General features: G+C 34.8%; 1 protein-coding gene across 3 annotated transcripts in view; it reads right to left on the reverse strand.

Moving 5' to 3' along the window:
* ITPRID2 (ITPR interacting domain containing 2) overlaps positions 1 to 18,913 on the reverse strand; it is a 39,965-nt gene that overhangs the window by 20,315 nt on the left and 737 nt on the right. For all 3 annotated transcript variants that reach the window (XM_049615410.1, XM_049615407.1, XM_049615406.1), the window contains exons 3-9: positions 16,008 to 16,057; positions 15,091 to 15,147; positions 12,755 to 12,794; positions 12,566 to 12,664; positions 11,179 to 11,387; positions 9,674 to 10,374; positions 1,363 to 1,435 (exon numbers count right to left, since the gene is read on the reverse strand). In XM_049615410.1, coding sequence (XP_049471367.1) covers positions 1,363 to 1,435; positions 9,674 to 10,374; positions 11,179 to 11,387; positions 12,566 to 12,664; positions 12,755 to 12,794; positions 15,091 to 15,147; positions 16,008 to 16,057 — 1,229 coding nt within the window. The remainder of the gene's footprint in view (positions 1 to 1,362; positions 1,436 to 9,673; positions 10,375 to 11,178; positions 11,388 to 12,565; positions 12,665 to 12,754; positions 12,795 to 15,090; positions 15,148 to 16,007; positions 16,058 to 18,913) is intronic.

Below are 18,913 nucleotides of genomic sequence, written 5' to 3' on the forward strand. Positions count from 1 at the left end.
TACTTCCATATCACACTATCAAAACTTGATAGAAGCTATGCTTAAAAATGATGAAAACGCTATATTGTTCCCTCTCCCTCTCATGTACACACGAAACGATTTTACTGTTAATTTATAAAAATGTGATTCATAAAAATGTTAACACTTTTACATATGCCACCAGAAATAAGAGACCTCTTATTGGTAAGAGGAAGAAACTCAGATGTGGATACAAACCACATTCTGTTTTTTTCTACCACAAGGAGCTTGCTCTTGAAAGATCTTGAAGTACTTCTACAGTTTTTAATCCCTTTTTTGACACAAGACAAACTGCTTTTTCTAATGTACCCCTTGTCAACCTATCCAAAGGAAAAAATTCTTGATGGCTGTGAAGCCTGCCTTACAGCTCAGAAACACATACATATATTTATGGACTTAAAAAGGGGACAAAGAACAGGAAAGCTCATTTTGTGTCCGACCAGAACTGTAGTGACCTAGTGAGACAGGAGCACTTAGTACCACGATGCAATAAAAGAAAAATTATATGCAAATTCTCTCTTATGAAGTCATTTCAGAGATCAGAAGAGAACAAACATGCAATTTCCTATTCCAGGAACATACATATGATCCTTTGTTTAAAAAAAAAAAACAACAAAACAGGGTGGTTCAGCATGTGTAAAGCTTTAAAAATAAACAGCCACCTTCAGTGGCCACTTTAACTTCTTTCCTTCCTCTCTCCTTTTCTCTAAATCTCAAAAGCTTTGTGATTTTAAACATCAGGCAAGTTTTTCTTGTTGCAAATTAAAAGTGAAAGAAATGAATTCAAAGGCTCTTTGGTCAATAATTAATAATTCAAGAGAAGAATGGTATCTGCAGACACTCACCTTTGATCCATAGTTTAAATTGAACTTAACTAGCTTTAACCACTACTGAGAGATGGGTATTTTTTTGCCAGAGGCATATGCATGTTTAGTAGCCATGTTTAAATCGTGGAGCCATGTTTAAATAATGAAAGGCAGAGGTAGATAATACAAGTGTATATTTCAATCATAACCACGTTAAAAGCAGGCCTGAATCTGTTGCTCTATCACTTCCCATCTAGCCCTTAGGCAGAGCTGAAGAACAATTAGAGTGCACAGAACTGCATTTCAGGATAAGCAAACAAAAATTATTTTATGGGCACAAAAGTCTTCAAGAAGATACAAAAAATTCTATAACCAAAGTATAATGAAGCACCCATACCTGGATGCTTAAGGTTAAGCATCATAACCTTCTTTTCCACTAACAGGTACTCAAATACTGATAGGTAAACCCCTTTTCCAAACCAATGAATGACACACTTTGGTAATGTGCTTGGGAACTAGTGGACATTAGTCAACTTACCTCTTTTTGACTTGGTGAGACCTAGCTGGTAAGCGGCTGGAACGTGAGGAGCTTCTCCCTCAGTACTCTGAACCTAAAAACAGTTTTAAGTAGTTACAACTTGAAAAATCTATGATGAAGAATAATACCTCTTGATAATTACTTATTAAACAAATCAACACAACTAAAAGGGTATCAAAACTTTGTATTTAAAAAAGGCAAAACATCTTATCTCAAAATTGTGAGAGTGTCTGACATCTCAATTTTACAGTCTATTTTCCAGTTAACAATAGGACTGAATGTCTGTAGCTAGCAATGAAAAATGACTACATGTGTAAACTACTTCATTTAAAAAATTTGCTATTAAATAAAAAATTGACCCCTAAGAAAAAGTTTTTCTGTAAATGTTAAACTTCAAAGTGTAAGGCCAATCCTGGGAGAAATGCCAATAACTTTGCAGCAGACCATGACTGACATACAGCTGAGGCAACTACAAGTCTTGTATCTTTAAAAAAATGCATATTATGCTCCCATTAGAAAAGTTTGTAAGATCCCCCAAATTCTGAGTTATGAAAAACCACTCTTGTATACAACTGCTTTGTCCTAACAAAATGGTCTTCTAAGATATAAACTAGGAGTTCCAAAAAAAAAAAAAAAAATGTTTCATTACAGAACTAAACTGTTGAAAGATCTTCCATAAATCCTCCCTGAAAACTATATTCAGAGAAGATATAAACCAAAAAAGTTTTCTTTTTATGCTATCTCCCCCCCACCTGTACAAATACATAATTTAGGAATTTTCAGACTCCTTATTCACCACATCTATCCCATTCTGCAAATACTCTATTTTATAAAAAAATGTTTTAATGTTTATTTATTTTTGAGAGAGAATGTGAGCGAGAAAGGGGCAGAGAGAGGAAGACAGAATCTGAAGCAGGCTCTAGGCTCTGAGCTGTCAGCACAGAGCCTGACATGGGACTCGAACCCAGGAACCCATGGGATCATGACCTGAGCTAATGTCAGACACTTAAACAAATGAGCCACCCAGGTGCCCCTGCAAATACTCTATTCTAATAAAACTAACTCTATATTAAAAATAAACATCTGGGGAGGGTGAGACACTAATTTCTAACACTACTTTGCAATGATTAGTACTTGAAATAATAAATCACATCCTAGTAGACAAACTAGCCAAACAAGGTTTTCAACCTTGAATAAATAAGAAAGCAATTAGCAAACAGGTTTTAGGTAGAATGCTGGTAGTTTTGAAGTATGAACCCCTTCAAGAATAAGAAATATTCCATAGGAATGAGAGCGGAATGACAAACATGGGGAAAAAATGCTCAAAGGCTAAAGATATTACCCAATTTAAAAACTGCTCTTGTGATATTTTTGTTCTACACAGTTCCATGAACCCAAAGTTCATGAATCTTTTGAGAAATAAAACACACTGGTCATTTAAACCACCACCTATAAATTATTATATAAAATAGTTTCTAACCTCTTTGTTATTACTCAGAAACTATGTATATATTCTTCAAAGCAGCAGACATAAGTTCAACAGGAAAACCATTGTTTTGTGTGCAAGGAGACAAAATGCATTTTCTTTTTAAATTCAACAAAAGCTCTATTATTAGTCTCTATTCAGGCCTACCCTACTTGAAAGAGTTTTCTGTTAAAGGAAATATCAAACAGACCAAAGAAGTATAACAGAAATCCAAATTCTTCTTTGATTTTATTCTAGGATTGTCAGTTAAGGCACGGCATTGTGATATACCAAATTCTACTCTCCCCTTTTAAAATGTAGAATTATCACATAGTCCATTCCTTAGATTTATAAAATTAGTCACAACCTTAGATTTATAAAATTAGTCACAAAACATGTCTTTAATGAATATGTATCTTCAATAATCTTTTTTAAAAATTTTTTTTCAACGTTTTTTATTTATTTTTGGGACAGAGAGAGACAGAGCATGAACGGGGAAGGGTCAGAGAGAGAGGGAGACACAGAATCGGAAACAGGCTCCAGGCTCCGAGCCATCAGCCCAGAGCCTGACGCGGGGCTCGAACTCACGGACCGCGAGATCGTGACCTGGCTGAAGTCGGACGCTTAACCGACTGCGCCACCCAGGCGCCCCTTCAATAATCTTTTAAGATGCTACTCAATGCCAAAACAAAGTAAAAATTTTAAAGTACAAAAACTACAAACTCCATTAATTAATTCAAAGAAAAGGACCCTTTAAAAAGAACTGAGGGTCATTTTTTACTAATAAAACTACTAAAGTGAGGATTCTTCTTACCACTTAACAAAAAATCATCAATCTCTTGTTGAAGACAGAAGAAGACATGCTAGGGGCAAGTTACATTTCATAGCTTAGCATGTGTTAGTACTGGTCACAGCTGTGCAAAGGAAAGTAGTCAAATCTGACATGGAGTACAGCACAGAAAATTATGAAGCAAACAAAACTTGGATCTATTTATGTGGCAGGATACTCAACGGTTTCAGATCCTCAGTGGAGTTCTGGTCATTCGTTACAGATTGCCTTTTATTCAATTAACTATAGCTGAATATCGATAACTGAATTGGGTAATGGAAAATGGGTATTCACTACACAATGTTTCTAATCTCTAGGTAAGTTGAAATTTTCCATAATAAAAATTACCCCAAAACCCCCATGCCAAAATGATAAAATCGCTTGGTCTCAAATGTTTTGAGGTTTAAAACTGTATTGAAAGGGCGCCTGGGTGGCTCGGTCAGTTGAACATATGACTCTTTAAAAAATTTTTTCTTTTAATGTTTATTTTAAAAAATTTTTTAAAAATGTCTATTTATTTGTGACACGAGAGACAGAGTATGAGCCGGGGAGGGGCAGAGAGACAGGGATACACAGAATCCGAAACAGGCTCCAGGCTCTGAGCTGTCAGCACAGAGACCGATGTGGGGCTCAAACTCATGAACCACGAGACCATGCATGACCTGAGCCGAAGTCAAACACTTAACCGACTGAGCCACCCAGGTGCCCCAAATGTTTATTTATTTTTGAGAGAGACAGACAGACTGAGAGTGGGGAAGGGACAGAGAGACAGGGAGAGACAGAATCTGAAGCAGGTTCCAGGCTCTGAGCTGTCAGCCCAGAGCCTGACGTAAGGCTTGAACTCACGAACCACAAAATAATGACCCGAGCTGAAGTCGGAGGCTTAACCACCTGAGCCACCCAGGTGCCGGAGCATGACTCCTGATTTCGGCTCAGATCATCATCTCACGGTTTGTGGGATTGAGCCCCGTCGGACTATGTGTTGTGTGTGTTCTCTCAAGATAAATAAACTTTTAAAAAGATATAGTTTTAATAAATGTTTTATTAAAACTTTCTGAGAGAGAGAGAAGAGAGCAACATGCACACATAAGTGGAGAAGGGGCAGAGAAAGAGAGGGAGAGAGAGAGAGAATCCCAAGTAGGCTTCACGAGGGCAGTGCTGACCCCAATGGAGGGTATGAACCCACAATCATGATCTGAGCCAAAATCAACAATCAGCCACTTAACCAAATGAGCCACCCAGGCACCCTTAAAACTGTATCCTTCTGAATCAATGTCCTGCTACCATGGCAGGCACCTGCTTTGGATTTTTTTGTGGTTGTTGTTTTCTGTGTGTGTTGTTGTTGTTGTTGTTGTTGTTGTTTTAACATCTGTCACATTTATTCTGACTAATATACATCTTCTGGGCACAACACAACACTACTGTACTGTCTTCTACAGAGCAGCAATATATGGAACGTTCTAACTCAAATAACCCTTCCTCTAAGGTTTAAGGACACATTTATAGCAGTTTAAAAAAAAATAAGAACTCAAAACTGGAGCTTTAGAAATTATAAATCTAATTTTTAATGACATGTCAAAAAATTTAAATGAAAGAATTATTTTCCTGAAGTAGTAGTATGAGGCTGTGCACCAGAGGACTTGAGTTCTTGTCCAATGTCTGACACTTTATCAGCCAGTCTGACCTTTACCAGTCTGACCATACCACTTTAGACTACGGTGTAGTCTAAAGCGGCATGTGTGTACAAAGACCCAAATTCAAGTCTTATTCATGTCGCATAGTGGCTAAATGGCTTCAGATAGTTATCAGAATTATCTGTGACAATTATGTCAGTTTTCAAAACTGAAAAATAAAGACTAAAACTCCTACTTCACAGGTCCTTGGGATAATCAAATATCTTGAAAGAGTAAAGTGGTAACAATTTACAACAGATCTCTCTCTGATATGACCCAGGGATTCCTTACATTGACACACCCCCAGCCCTCCCCAAAGTCCCCTAAGCACTCCCCTAAGCACTGACATAGACGGGAACATTACATCCCTCAGAATGATGAGGAAGAATCCCTGCTATCAAGTAATATCCAATGTTAGAGGAGGAAAAATGCTTCCTCATCTGTAAAAGGAGAAAACTGGAGAATGAATACAAAGATCTCTTTCTGTGCTAGTTTATTTTTCTATATTTGTTGCAAATTTTTACGTAAAACAAACTTTCAGGTTTTACTTGCAAGGTTTACTTTTTACTGTCACATAAATACTTCTTTAAAAAGTTACCATAAGTCTTTTAGATAAATGTCAAATAAAATTTAGTGGTTAATTGGGCTTCAAAGTAACAGACACTGGTCCATGTATCATGCGGGAGAGTTCATATTCTATTGCAAACACAATGCTTGTCTTCAAAACACAGTCAAATTTGAAAGGCCAAAAGAACAATTTAACTATCGATCAAGTATCTGATGGATTTCGGATTATTTTAACTCAGGCCAATAAATAAAACGGGAGAAAATCCTGAAACCTAACAACTAAAAACAAAGAGACGTAGTACTTAACTCAACAATCAGTGCAGAGACACTACCAAACTTCAGTAGCTTAAAAAATTATATATACTTCCAGTAATCCCTCTATTTGAATGTAAATTCATTTGTTGAGTGAGAAGACACAGAACAACCCATTTACAAAAATACACAGCTAAAAGTTCTCCTTCCTCTAACATTTAAGTGTGAGAAAGTTTTCCTTGACATAAAAGATGAACGCTTGCTTACTGAGTAGGATCCTTTTGGTTTAACTATGAATCATTCATCCATAAGTCTACGACTCTAGACAGTTACCATGATGTATTTATTAAAAATAAACCATTTTGAGAACCCAAGTATTATTTAGGGAAGTCATTAAAAATCTGAAAACTCAAGAATATAGTTTTACAACTTTTAGACACACTAGAATACTTTAAATAGTCTACAAAACATCTGGTAGTCTACAAAAACATTTTCTCATAAGGCAAACGGACTTTTAATTGAAAGTAGTCTCCGGCCTTTTATTATTTTTTTTCTTAACATGAGAAATAGTCACTCTCACGCTCCAAGGCCTGAGTCAGTCTTGTCATCTACTTAACTCCCTTTACATTTAAATATTTCCTCTCTTCACTTCTGGTGGCTGTCAGATCTTACCTTAGCCTCAGGAGTAGGCAGCTTCACGCACAGAGCGCAACATTTTCTCCTCCACCCAGCTACCCAAAGCAGCTGGCATTCAGTTAATCTGTTTGAGAACCGGTTTACTGACAGAGAGAAAGGGAGTGTCCTCTAACTTACATTTATTTGCTGTTTTTACAGGAAGAAAGTTCCCAACAGGAATTAAACCTCAAGGGAAAGGAGTCTAAAAGAAAAACAGCAACAATCTACTTTGAATGGGATCTAAAAGTTTGCTTCGGTAAGATTGTTCTCGTCATTTGTCAGTATAATTCAAGTCACACTTGGGAGAAGAGGAAATTAAAGAAACACATTATTTCCTTTCTTTATCCATTGTTCTACAACTCTCTTTAAAGTTCCCAAAGGGATAAAAACACAGTTCCAGGAGGTTTTTATCCATGTTTTAAATATACCTGAAGAACAAGGATTCATTACCCTTAAAATTCTCCATATATACAATGCAGCTATGGTTGACTATATCCATATATCCTTTTTTTGAAAACAAAAATCTTCTATTATTCTTCAACCACCAATGCCTGGAATTGTGTACTGAAAACAAAAAAAAAAGTCAGGGGCGCCTGGGTGGCTGAGTCAGTTAAGCATTTGACTCTTGGTTTCGGCTCAGGTCATGATCTCCTGGTTTGTGTGATTTCAAGCCCACATCGGGCTCTATGCTGACAGTGTGGAGCCTGCTTGAGATTCTCTCTCTCCCTCTCTCTCTGACCCTCCCCTGCTCACTCTTTCTCTCTCCCAAAAATAAATAAACTTAAAAAAAAAATTTTTTTTTAAAGTTCACTTCCTTGTGACATTACTTTCTTCATTAATTGCTTTTGCCAGCAGAGGGAGCAAAGAAAAAAAAAAAATCCTGTAAAATCATTAAATGAAAACTTGCCACCAAAGCATATCTATCTAGCACTTTATGTTTTTTAAAGACCTTCTGTGTAGGGTACCAACAATTAAAAAAAATACATAGTTTAAAATTCAGGAACTCTAGAAATTAGAAAGTAACACATAAGAGTGACTTCTCATCTGAGCTGCCAACATCAGATTTGCAAGCATCTAACATATTTTGTTTAAATTTTCATATTCTGCTGTTAAATTAACACCAGGAAACTGACTCTCATATCTGTCATAGAAGAGGGGCCCCAATGGATGGCAGGAAGTTACACTTTATTAGTGGTAGGACAAGTTCAGACCAAAACAAACTATTTGATAATAGTGAAATAGAACAAAGAGGTTTTAATTTAGCAAGTACTCAACTTATGAACTCATTATAATGAGAAATGTATTAGGGATTAAACAGGAAAAATATAAAAAAATATAAAGAAACAAGGGAAGGGGCGTCTGGGTGGTTCAGTCAGTTGAGCGTCCGACTTCGGCTCAGGTCATGATCTCATGGTTCATGGGTTCAAGCCCTGCATCAGGCTCTGTACTGACAGCTCAGAGCCTGGAGCCTGCTTCAGATTCTGTGTCTCCCTCTCTCTCTGCCCCTCCCCAACAAGCACTCTATCTCTCAAAAATAAAATAAAAACATAAAAAAAAAAAAAAAAAAAGAAACAAGGGAAAAAGAAGCCTACAAATAACTACAAATAATGTAGACTATTTCAAAGGGCTACTTCTCTCCCTTTTCATTTCACTTTTTAGCTACAATTAAAGTAACAAAAGATACATTCAAAGACCACAAGGTAAATAGCTATTATCAGCAATCAAAATTGTGTGATAAATGCCTGATATTCATTAATGTGAGAGATACATATTCACCTAACAGGACACTTATGGGCAAAGTCAATTATCCCATTTGCCAACTCCCTAAAATAATGGCATGTGATTCTAAAATTACTCAGTTGCTACTATATTACTAACACCATTCTGTAATAAATTTTAAAAAGAAAACTGTACATTATAAAACTCATGGCCACAGCTCTTCAGCAGTACACAGATGTCAGTTTTCTAATGTGTAAAACAAGACCAGCACTGCCTGCCTCATAGACTTAAAAAGAAAAGTACCTGAAGGGCCTAGTACAGTGCCTGCCACAAGGTAGGTGCTTGATAAACTTCAGTTTCCTGTCTCAGGTCATACAGTACCAACGCATAAGCATTAGCTTTGGCCATTCAAAAGGTGTTTTAGTTGACCTCATCAAAATGAATCTCTTTATTTTGCCAATTTGAAACTTTTGTAAATATAGTAATACCTCCAGGTAGAAATGAAAAGTAAGGAAACATTGGTTTTCTAGGCTTGCAGAAATCATGTTCCCTGACCTGGTGTTTCAAACCTTATTCCTTGAGGTTCCTATCCTTCCCTTCAGATACATAATATCTTCAGGTTCTTTCCAATCCCACTATAAAAATCTATCCTTCTCGAAGCCTTATTCACACTTCACTTATCCTTTCCACTAAGATACTTTGCGAAAAGTTTGCCCAAAGATACATAGCAATTTAGCAGCAAAAAAAGAACTCAAACTCCTCTTTGCTTTCAGAGCCTATGTTTTTAACTATTATGCAACACTGATTGTAATTTAAATATATTCTCAAGGGTTTTCTCAAGGCATCAAAATCTTAAACTGAGAGAGAAAGGGGATAAAAGTTCAAGTATCAGCAGTAAATGACAGAGGATGCAGAGGAGCTGATGAAGTAACTGTCTCATTACCCCGGCAATGGACGGTCCTGTGACCAATTCTTAGTTTGCAAAGCACAGAACCAAAATTTGAAAACTCAAAATCAGAATGATTTTTTTTCTAGTATAAATCTATTAGCCACCACTCATCTTATAGACATGTTTTGTATTTTCTTCCCTAATTCATTATTTGAAACAGGTCTCAGTAATATTTTACCTACCTCTTCCATTTCAAAGGAGTCCTTCTGCTGTGCCATTATATTTCTTATGGATGGTATCGTCAGTGGTGCACATGGCTCTTTTTCAGGTGTGGACACATGGACACCCTTCAGCTCACTGCCATTTTCCAGCTCACTGTGGCTGGACATGCTGAAATCATTAGCTAAGTCAGATTCTAGAATACCAGATTCCTCACCCAGTTTATTCTCATGGCTTTGGGTTTCTCCATTTTGTTCACTTTCAGTTTTTTGGTTAAAATTGCTATTTGCTACATCAGAAAGTCTATCAATGTCAGAATTCTCAGTAACAGTTGCTGAACTACCTGATACTTCTTCTTTAACTGTAGCCAACATAGAAGATGAGTCTTTCTTTTTTACAAGTTTTTGACATTTTTGATCATTTTTATTGCCACTTTCTTCCATCACTGAAACATTCGGAATCTTTCCTTTATCAGTTGCTGGGGAAGGACTACTACTTTCTCCTTTCTCTGTTTTATCAACACATAAATTTAGTTTTGATAGTGTTTTCATTAAACGATTTGCAGTGTTACTTCGGGTTAAAGGTGGAGGTGAGTCTGTCTCCTTGTTAGAAGTCACTGAGGACATACTTCCAATTCTCTGCAGGGGAGTCCCAGAGACTTGGGAATATAAAGAAGAAAATGCATTGGCCACAGTAGTAAGCACTTCGATTTGACGAAAACGGCCTACAAAAAGAAAAGGATGTTGATTTTATATATGTTTATATATGTATACATATATTAAACTATTACTACTTTTTAGTGTGCCAAAAATCGAACTTAAATCACAAAGATTATAAAACCAAAACTTCTTTCCTTATCCAACACTTAAAGTTTCTCTTTTACCAGGGAAAGGGAAGATTTTTCACTCTCAACAGCAGAAGTTATGTTTTAAGAATTTAAAAATTTATCTTTTATGATTTAAAACCAAAAAAAGCACGAAGTGTGACAATACTGAAGAGAAAAGAACAGCTATTGTTCCATAGCTTGATTCTATTTTTATGTCTGACTTAATTAAGACTCTTCCAAATGTTTTCCTATGGAGGGAGGATGGTAGGATTGGATTTACAGATCTCTTAAAGCTGTTCCAAGGACCATCTGAGGATGCCTATTTTGGAACTTCTGTTCAACAGAGAAAAATAAGCAAAGATATAATATAAATAAAAATTATCAAGTTAGCTATGCTATTTTAGATTTATAGAAAATGCCTAAAATTGACTGACTTCAGTTAACAGTAACAAGCCTCTGCCCTATTTCTTTCCTTTTTGAACATCAGCAATCCGGAGGGAAGTTTAAGAAAAGTACAAGGTTTCATACGTCAGTTATGGTAACAAGTAAGTCAAGAATGAAGAGAGGGAAAAGTTAACTTTTAGTAAAACAGCTATTGTGTTAACCTCAATAATTAAGTTCCCAGTGCTATTCCTAAAACTTAGCAAGGTTTTAAAAAAATAAGACCATTTCACTGTGGATGCTAATATTTAAAAACCTTACTTGTTAAAGCGTAATTTGGATTTTCTACTTCCATCCGTTGCATTTGAGCACTCAAAAATACTTTAATATCTATCCCTCTGGCAAATGATGATGAATTAAAAAATCTGGAGGGGATTTTGGAAGCAATATCTGGTTCATCTCGTCCAAATCCAAGATTATAAAGAATTTCTTCAGGATCTTCTTCATAAAGTTCCAACAATTCTGAAACACTACAAGAAAAAAAAAGAAACATCAAGATATAAAATAAGTTTATAGTCCACATCACATTATAAAAAAGAGCTTCTGCTCTTTACACCATTATTATTTATTTCTTCATACATTGTGTACTAAATGTGATATATTACTCTTAAAAAGAGTCCATTCTTTCAAACTGTTACTATTGGAAAAAAGAGCTAATCCCCAAGAAGACACTCAATAAGACTCCCTAAATGATTCCTCACCTTATATTTTTTGTCATTTTAAGAGAGTCCTAGCAAAGCAGCTAAAACAATTAGAGAACAGGTGAGGGAGAATAAGGAATAAACAGATGAAGGAAAAGATGGAAAGGGAAAATATACTGGGAAGTTGGTAGCACAGGACATCCTGCAGAACTCGAGCTTTTCTGCTCTCTTTGGCTGTCACTGAAGATGCAACACAGGTAACAAGCTGAACTCAGAAAAGTGAGGGAGGAGCTTACTTTCAAATTTTCTCTAACCACTTTCACTCAGGAAGTAGGAGGAGTAAGGTATGGAGAGAATGGGTTACTCAAAGGAAAATCTTGTTCTCATTCGATTGGGAATTAAACATTTCTTATCTCTTCTTCCTCATACTAGTGATAATCCACCTTCTGAGACTCACTGAGGAAAACAGGAATGTTAGAGATGAAGCTTGAACAGAAGAAAATTTCAATTTGTTTCACAGAAAATGCTCAGGTTCCAATACAATAAATTGGGTAACAATTTAAACTGGTTCCATGGGCACATGTACTTGCCTATTTCAATATATATTTTGAAGATCTTTGATTTAGTATGTTGAAGATACATCTATGCTTAAATATCAAGCTTTAAATTAGAAAGGTTTATTCTGATTGTTATGTAAGAATAATTTAAGACCACGCCCTCCCCCAAAATGGGAGAATTCTGGAAGAAGTTATTCCACTATGGAGTTCCGATTTCAAGTTGTTGATAGGGCTCAAAATACTCATTATAACAAGAATTCCAGCAGCGTTATAAACACATCTGTTGCTTTTTATTTAATCTTAATTTAAAAAAAAGAAAAAAGCAATGAATGAAACATTTTGTATTCTTTTGATTTCATACTATCAAGCCAAATCCAAGACTGAAAAAACAGTAAAGAGTAGATTGCCTATAACACAATGTAACTGTAGTATAATTTCAGAATAAGTCACCTTGAGACTGTGCCACTACTTTTCCCAGATCCAGTGGAATTCATACTTCTCCCTTTCTGATGAAACTGCAGTCTTCTCTCTTTGGCCAAGATATTATTGCTATAAACAAAATTAGACTATATGAGACCTTATTTTCATAAATGTTCTTCATTTTTGAAAAGGAAGAGAATAAACACCACAGCTACCTACCAGTTTTCAATTTGAGTATCCGTTTCATGGAGGTGGTTGGCTACATGTATAAAGAATAAATGCAGAGCATAATTGTTAGTAGGACAGTAACTACTGTGAGATAATCATCAAGAAAGCATATTAGCCAAATATTACAGCTAAATGCCTAATATCCCAAACTCATGTCTTGGTTCATTAAATCTAGATCATTAAAAGTAATATACAGATCGATATGAAGAGAATCAGTAGCTTCTAGATGGTGTTTTTGTTTGTTAGCAATGTAAAATTAACTACTTCCTTCATTGAATGTTTAAAATAAAAGCTATACAGATAACCAATTAAATTTCTATGTTTAACAATTAAAAATAAATGGTAAGAAGATATACAGCATCTGTAGTAAATGTGTTTCTAATTATTAAATTTAAAAGCTATTACCAAAGACCTTTCAAGAGCAAAAACATGACTTAACATTATTTAAGTGTGGCAACAGTATATATAAGTTTCTAAGGTGCTTTTTCAAAGACTGAAAATTCATCCCAGTTACAACCAATTTTTCATGCACGTATTTTGAAAATTTCTACTCGTTTCAAAGTAAATTTTCTTCAAAAAATTGTTTTTAAACTTTATCCTAGATTTACAAGTCTTAAACAGGTAAGTATTGTTAAGTGTAGAGTCAGTTAAATTTACTGCACTGAACTTTTATAGGCAAATATAAAGAAGGAAAATAATTATAAACATATCTATTTCAGCACACCAGATTTTTTCTCACTTCTGATTTACAAAGTCATGGCAATTTGTTAGTTTGTTTGTACATCCACTCAGAAAGATGCCTAACATGTAATATTCAATAAATATTTACTGAATGAATGTAAATAATCTTGAAATAATTTTCAGTAAAACAACATAATAGTTCCATTCTTCTCTGAAACTTCCTTTTAGGTTCTGGTTTCCAGAAAAATCATTCAATATGGATGAACAAGCAGACGGAGGCAGTTTTTAGGGCAGTGAAAATACATTTATGATATGATAATGATAGATACATGGTATCATACATTTGTCCAAACCTACAGAATGTACACATGCAAGAGTGAAACCTAATGTAAACCGTGAACTTTGGGTAATTATGATGCCTCATTATGGGTTCATCAGTTGTAACAAAAGTACCACTCTGGTAGGGGGCGTTGATTATTGGGAGGGCTATGCATATATGGAGGCAGGAAGTACAGGGATAATCTCTATACCTTCCTCTAAATTTTTCTGTAAACCTAAACCTGCTTTAAAAAAAAAAAAAAAGTCTTAAAAAAATTCCATATTGTGAAATTAAGGCAGATATCAAAATTGCTATTTACTGTAACATTGAAATGCATTTTCAGTAAGGGGTTGGCAACATGCTCAACTGTACTAATTAGGAAGCAGTAAGTCTAAGCTCTTTACAGAGTTTATTCCTTGAAAGCACATTAACTTCAATAATAAAAACTAACATATTCACATATTCTAGAGTCTTAAATGTTAGAAGTAATATACATACAGATTGATTTAAAATAGCAAAAGATCAAGGTTATTACATTCAGTGGATAAATTCACCATTCATCAACTTATAATCTAAAAAGATTTAATAAAATCCTTAATTTCTTTTTGATAAAAAAGTACACATTAATAACCCAGCTGTACAACTACCAATAATCTTCAAATACCTGTAAAATAATAAAAATGTTTAATTCTACATTGTGGAAAATTTTACTATAAATCCACTGGAAAAGATGATACAATCTGTGAAAATTTAAACATGGTACGACACGCTTTTAAAATGTTAATGCAGTCTGGAATAGACATCAGCATAATGTTTTCTAATTAAATTCTAATAACTCTAATTTTGTTTTTGTTCTTCAGAGTTCTAACAATCTGGAAAGAGAGTAAGGGGGGGGGGGGGGAGATGGGAGACACTTGAATGCAAGGAGATAGACAAGCCACAGCTGTAAGTCTGACATAAGGCTACCTCACACTAAAAATAAGCTTCAATTTAGTCTTCTCATGTATAAATATTTAAGTTTCCTTCCTTCTGCGGGACAATTCTTCCCTCAGTTCTATGACCATTGTTTGCCCCCAAACAGTTCCTTTAAGCAATTAAGTCCAAGGAAGACAAGGACATTCCACAACGATTTTTAGAGCCATTCCTACAGGTATCCTACAAGCTCTGACTAGATTATTAACATGTCAAAGGTTCTGTAAAATGTGTCTCAGCCATTTTCAAGACCTTTAACTTTGGCTGAGGACTGTAAACCTGAAAGCACTCAACCTTTTTTTTTTTTTTTCATTTTAAACCTGTATGAAAATGCAGTTCTTCCAAAAAAACTTACCTTCAGCTCCCAATGACAAATCATCTTCAAAACTGCCTCCATTTCTCACAAGCACACCTGAAAGAAACGTAAGATGCATTCTAGTGTTCTGTTCTTTTGGACTCACATATAAAATCGTAGTTTTAGTTAAAATTGACCAAACAAAATGTAAGCTACAATAAGGTATTTCAAACCTGAATATACTCATACATTATTCTGATTATATAATTTCAAAAAGCAAGTATAAGCTTTACTTTATCGCAAAGAAACCATGATCTGCATCAAGGTAAAATTGTTATAAGCCCTGATAGAAGTTATTCTATACTCACTATGTCTTTGAAGATACTCATTTAGCTAACATCGTATCCAAGAGTTTCAAGGAAAATCAGATCCCGGAGCAATCACTCCTTTTACCTCCCTTAATAGTCAGAAGCTCAAGCTAGATTTTTCTAATACTATAAGTGTTTTGTTTTTTGTTTTTTTGTTTTTTTTATATATGCCTTGCCACTACCTGTACATTCTTTTGTACTTTGAACTTTAGAACTGTGTCTCACACAGGTGGTAAAATTTCAGGTGTGGCAATTTCGGTTAATGTAATGTAAGCAAAGAAATGCTGTACTAAAGCTGACCCAGTTCATTCAATATTTTCCTTAAGTTTACATATTCTATTTCTGTATTTAATTAGTTTTCATAATATCTAACTGGATAATAAAAATATGAGTTTCACACTGTGTAAAGGTTTAGTGATTTTCTTAAACTATTCACTGTTTTACGGTTCATGACAAGGTTTCTTTCTTTTGGCTTTTCTCTCAGAATGGTATAGCTTATAAAATGAACATCACTTTTATAATTTACATATGTATACTTTCACTCAAAGCAGTGAAATAAAGTAGGACCTTCACATAAAGAACAGATTTAGAAAGGCAACTTTCTCTTACCCTTGAGTGTATTACTGCTTTGCTCATCCAGTGAGGCTCCCAAAGGGGTACTGAAACCACATAAACATATAAACCTCAGTCTTGAAAAGCTGTCTGGAGAGTTGTCACTGCACAACTTTACACTTAAAAGGTCATAGCCAGCAAGCTTCTAATCACATTTAACTCTCCTCCCCAAACACAAAAGGAATGCAAGAGTATTACATAAGTAATATCCTCCTAACTAAGCAAATACCTATCCTCAAGTCAGTTCACCAGGAATGATTTAATCACACATCTGATCTGCCAGCAATTAAGAACAAGAATTATAATTACAAATGATATGAATTAGCATTTTCTTTACAAAAACAGAAAAAGAGAATGTCAACATGCATTAAAAAAATGTCTGCTCCCCTCAATCCCTTCCCTAGAAACAGGAAACAGAATTAAAAGAAAACAAATCTTTATCTAAATAAAATGTAAAAGTCAGGGTCTAGTGAGAAGTAAGGTTCAACAGTTTTTTAAACCTCATCTGTTAAATCTATCACCAGCATTTTAGAGCATCAATTAGTGCCTCCCTTAACCCCAACTACTATCTTTTTTGGTCTAACGGAGAAACTTGAGATTATTTTTTTCTGCTTTGAAACTGTAAAATACATATATCTTCATTCAACTCTGTAAACTAAAAAGCTGGCTTGAGAATCAACCTTAAGAACCAGCCATTGCTAAAATTCCTACACATTCTTCCCGTTCAAATGCAGATAACTTAGAAATCTTTTTTCAATGTGAAAATGTTTTTCGCTTCTGTCTAAAAACTGAATTATATTAAGAAATGTTTTATTTTGAACGTTCTGTTTTGATATAAACCTTTCATCAGTAACAATTTATATCTCTTACAAATTCACATCAGTCATGGAATCAATCATAAAAATATCAGTCTAAAAAAATGTATTATTGAAATGGCAATTTAATGTTAAAACTTTCTGCAAGCAAATACACAGGCAATGGTAGTTCTTCGAAAATTAGTGCTTTTGAAATGTTAACGAATCACAACTACCATGAAAACAATAAAAAACTGAGCCAAGTTTTTACATATATTTTAATGAAACTTGAATTTATGCCTCTATAAAGTCCTTCTTTCTTGATGGCTACTTTCTTAGGATAAAACACTGTATTACTCCTGCAGATGTCTCTGCTGGTCTATGCACTAACAGAAAATGGCAAATAAAGAGACTGTAACTGCCATTCTCCTTCAGAAACAAGTCTCTCACTCTTATAACTGCTTTCTTCTAAATTCGTTCAAAAACTATCCTTTCTTAGATGTTAATCCAAGCAATTATTTCCACTTAGCAAAAAAAAAAAAAAAAAAAAAAAAAAAAAGATTATCAAAGACCCCTACATCCTTTAAGGAACAACAAATGGAATCTTTATTCAGAATATGGACAGCAATACAAAAATAAATAAATAAATAAGAATGTATCCAGGGGAAAAAGCTAGCTTTAGATCATTTGTAAATACTGTATACAAAGTAGGTAAATGCCCAACTTTGAAAAACCTGTTAGAGAAAAAAACCCTAGAGTTGCATATGTCCTAGCAGTCAAATCTGCAATAATACAGCTAGCATTACAAGACTATTTGTTCCAGCTTTCCCAGGTACAAATGAATGTCCCTTTTGTACAGAATAGATGCAACTGTAGGGAACAAGAAGGAAACCTATGCAGGAAACCTAAAAGGGAAGGAGCAGCAGACCAAAGAATCTGCCTACATAAGACCAGCAACAAAACTTGAAATTTTCGGAGATGGTATGCCTGATGAGTAACATTTGCCTACCGCATTTACCTTACAAGATAAACTTACTTATTTACTGTCTACTTGATGTGATCTTTTATATAATCTTAATTCCTATACATCATAAAATAATGTGATTTTTCACTTGCCATTAAACTTTCTTTTTTCCTTTTTCGGTGTATCTTTAGAAAGACAGACCATATATTTCACCGTATCTCAAAGAGTCAATGATACTCCTAAATAAGAGTATTTATTCACCATTACTCAAAAATCCAGGTAATTCATTAAAACAGGATATCAACAGAGTAGTGGCCAATATTTTATCTGTGCTTAGGGAAGAAAAATAAACTGGCATATATGAAAATCGCTTCTCCTTCCCCCCCCAAAACACTTCCTTACCTCTGGTATACTTGAACAAAAGATTAAGAAAAGCCCAAAATGAGATGGCAGAAATATGTGCAGAAGCAAACAACTTAACCAAAGTTAAAAAGCAACATTCTTCATATGATATTCTACAAGTAGAAAATAAATAGAAAAAAATTAAAGTAGATAACAAGCTTTTTTACTGTAGTAAGATTTACTTGCAAAATGATCTATCTCCCCTTGTACTTTATCAACCAGATTGGTACCAGTTGCCCAAGTATGCAATTAAACAGATTTATGCCGTTTGAATGCCTTCAAAGCTCTCTATGTCCCTTCAGTGCATTCCAGTGCCGTCTGACAAATGCGTGCCCAAGGAGTAAACTACAAGAAAACAAGTTAGCTGGTTTTATAGCTATCCAAATAGAATTAAGGCACAGAAATAAAATTAAGGCCAGTTAAGTTGTTAAGTAAATTAAATTCATCTAAAACACATTTGAAAGGGAAATCATTTCATGCCAGATATACAGATGTCAAAACAAAAGCAAAGTAAAATACCGTGTGAAATGTGAAAATCCTTTCGAATAAAAACAAGGCAAGCATATAACGAGGCATGGCATGATTATTCGTTTTAGGTCTCTGCTCTCCGATGCTAACATCACGCAAGGGGGGCTGAAGTCCTAACAACTGTAAAGTCAACACGGTCACCAAATAATCAGCGGTCACAGTACTTCCATTTCTAATCTTTCAAAGGAGGAAGCTATCCGCCGGCTCACTTTCCG

The sequence above is a fragment of the Panthera uncia genome (assembly GCF_023721935.1).
Source record: "Panthera uncia isolate 11264 chromosome C1 unlocalized genomic scaffold, Puncia_PCG_1.0 HiC_scaffold_3, whole genome shotgun sequence".
NCBI classification, from domain to species: domain Eukaryota; kingdom Metazoa; phylum Chordata; class Mammalia; order Carnivora; family Felidae; genus Panthera; species Panthera uncia.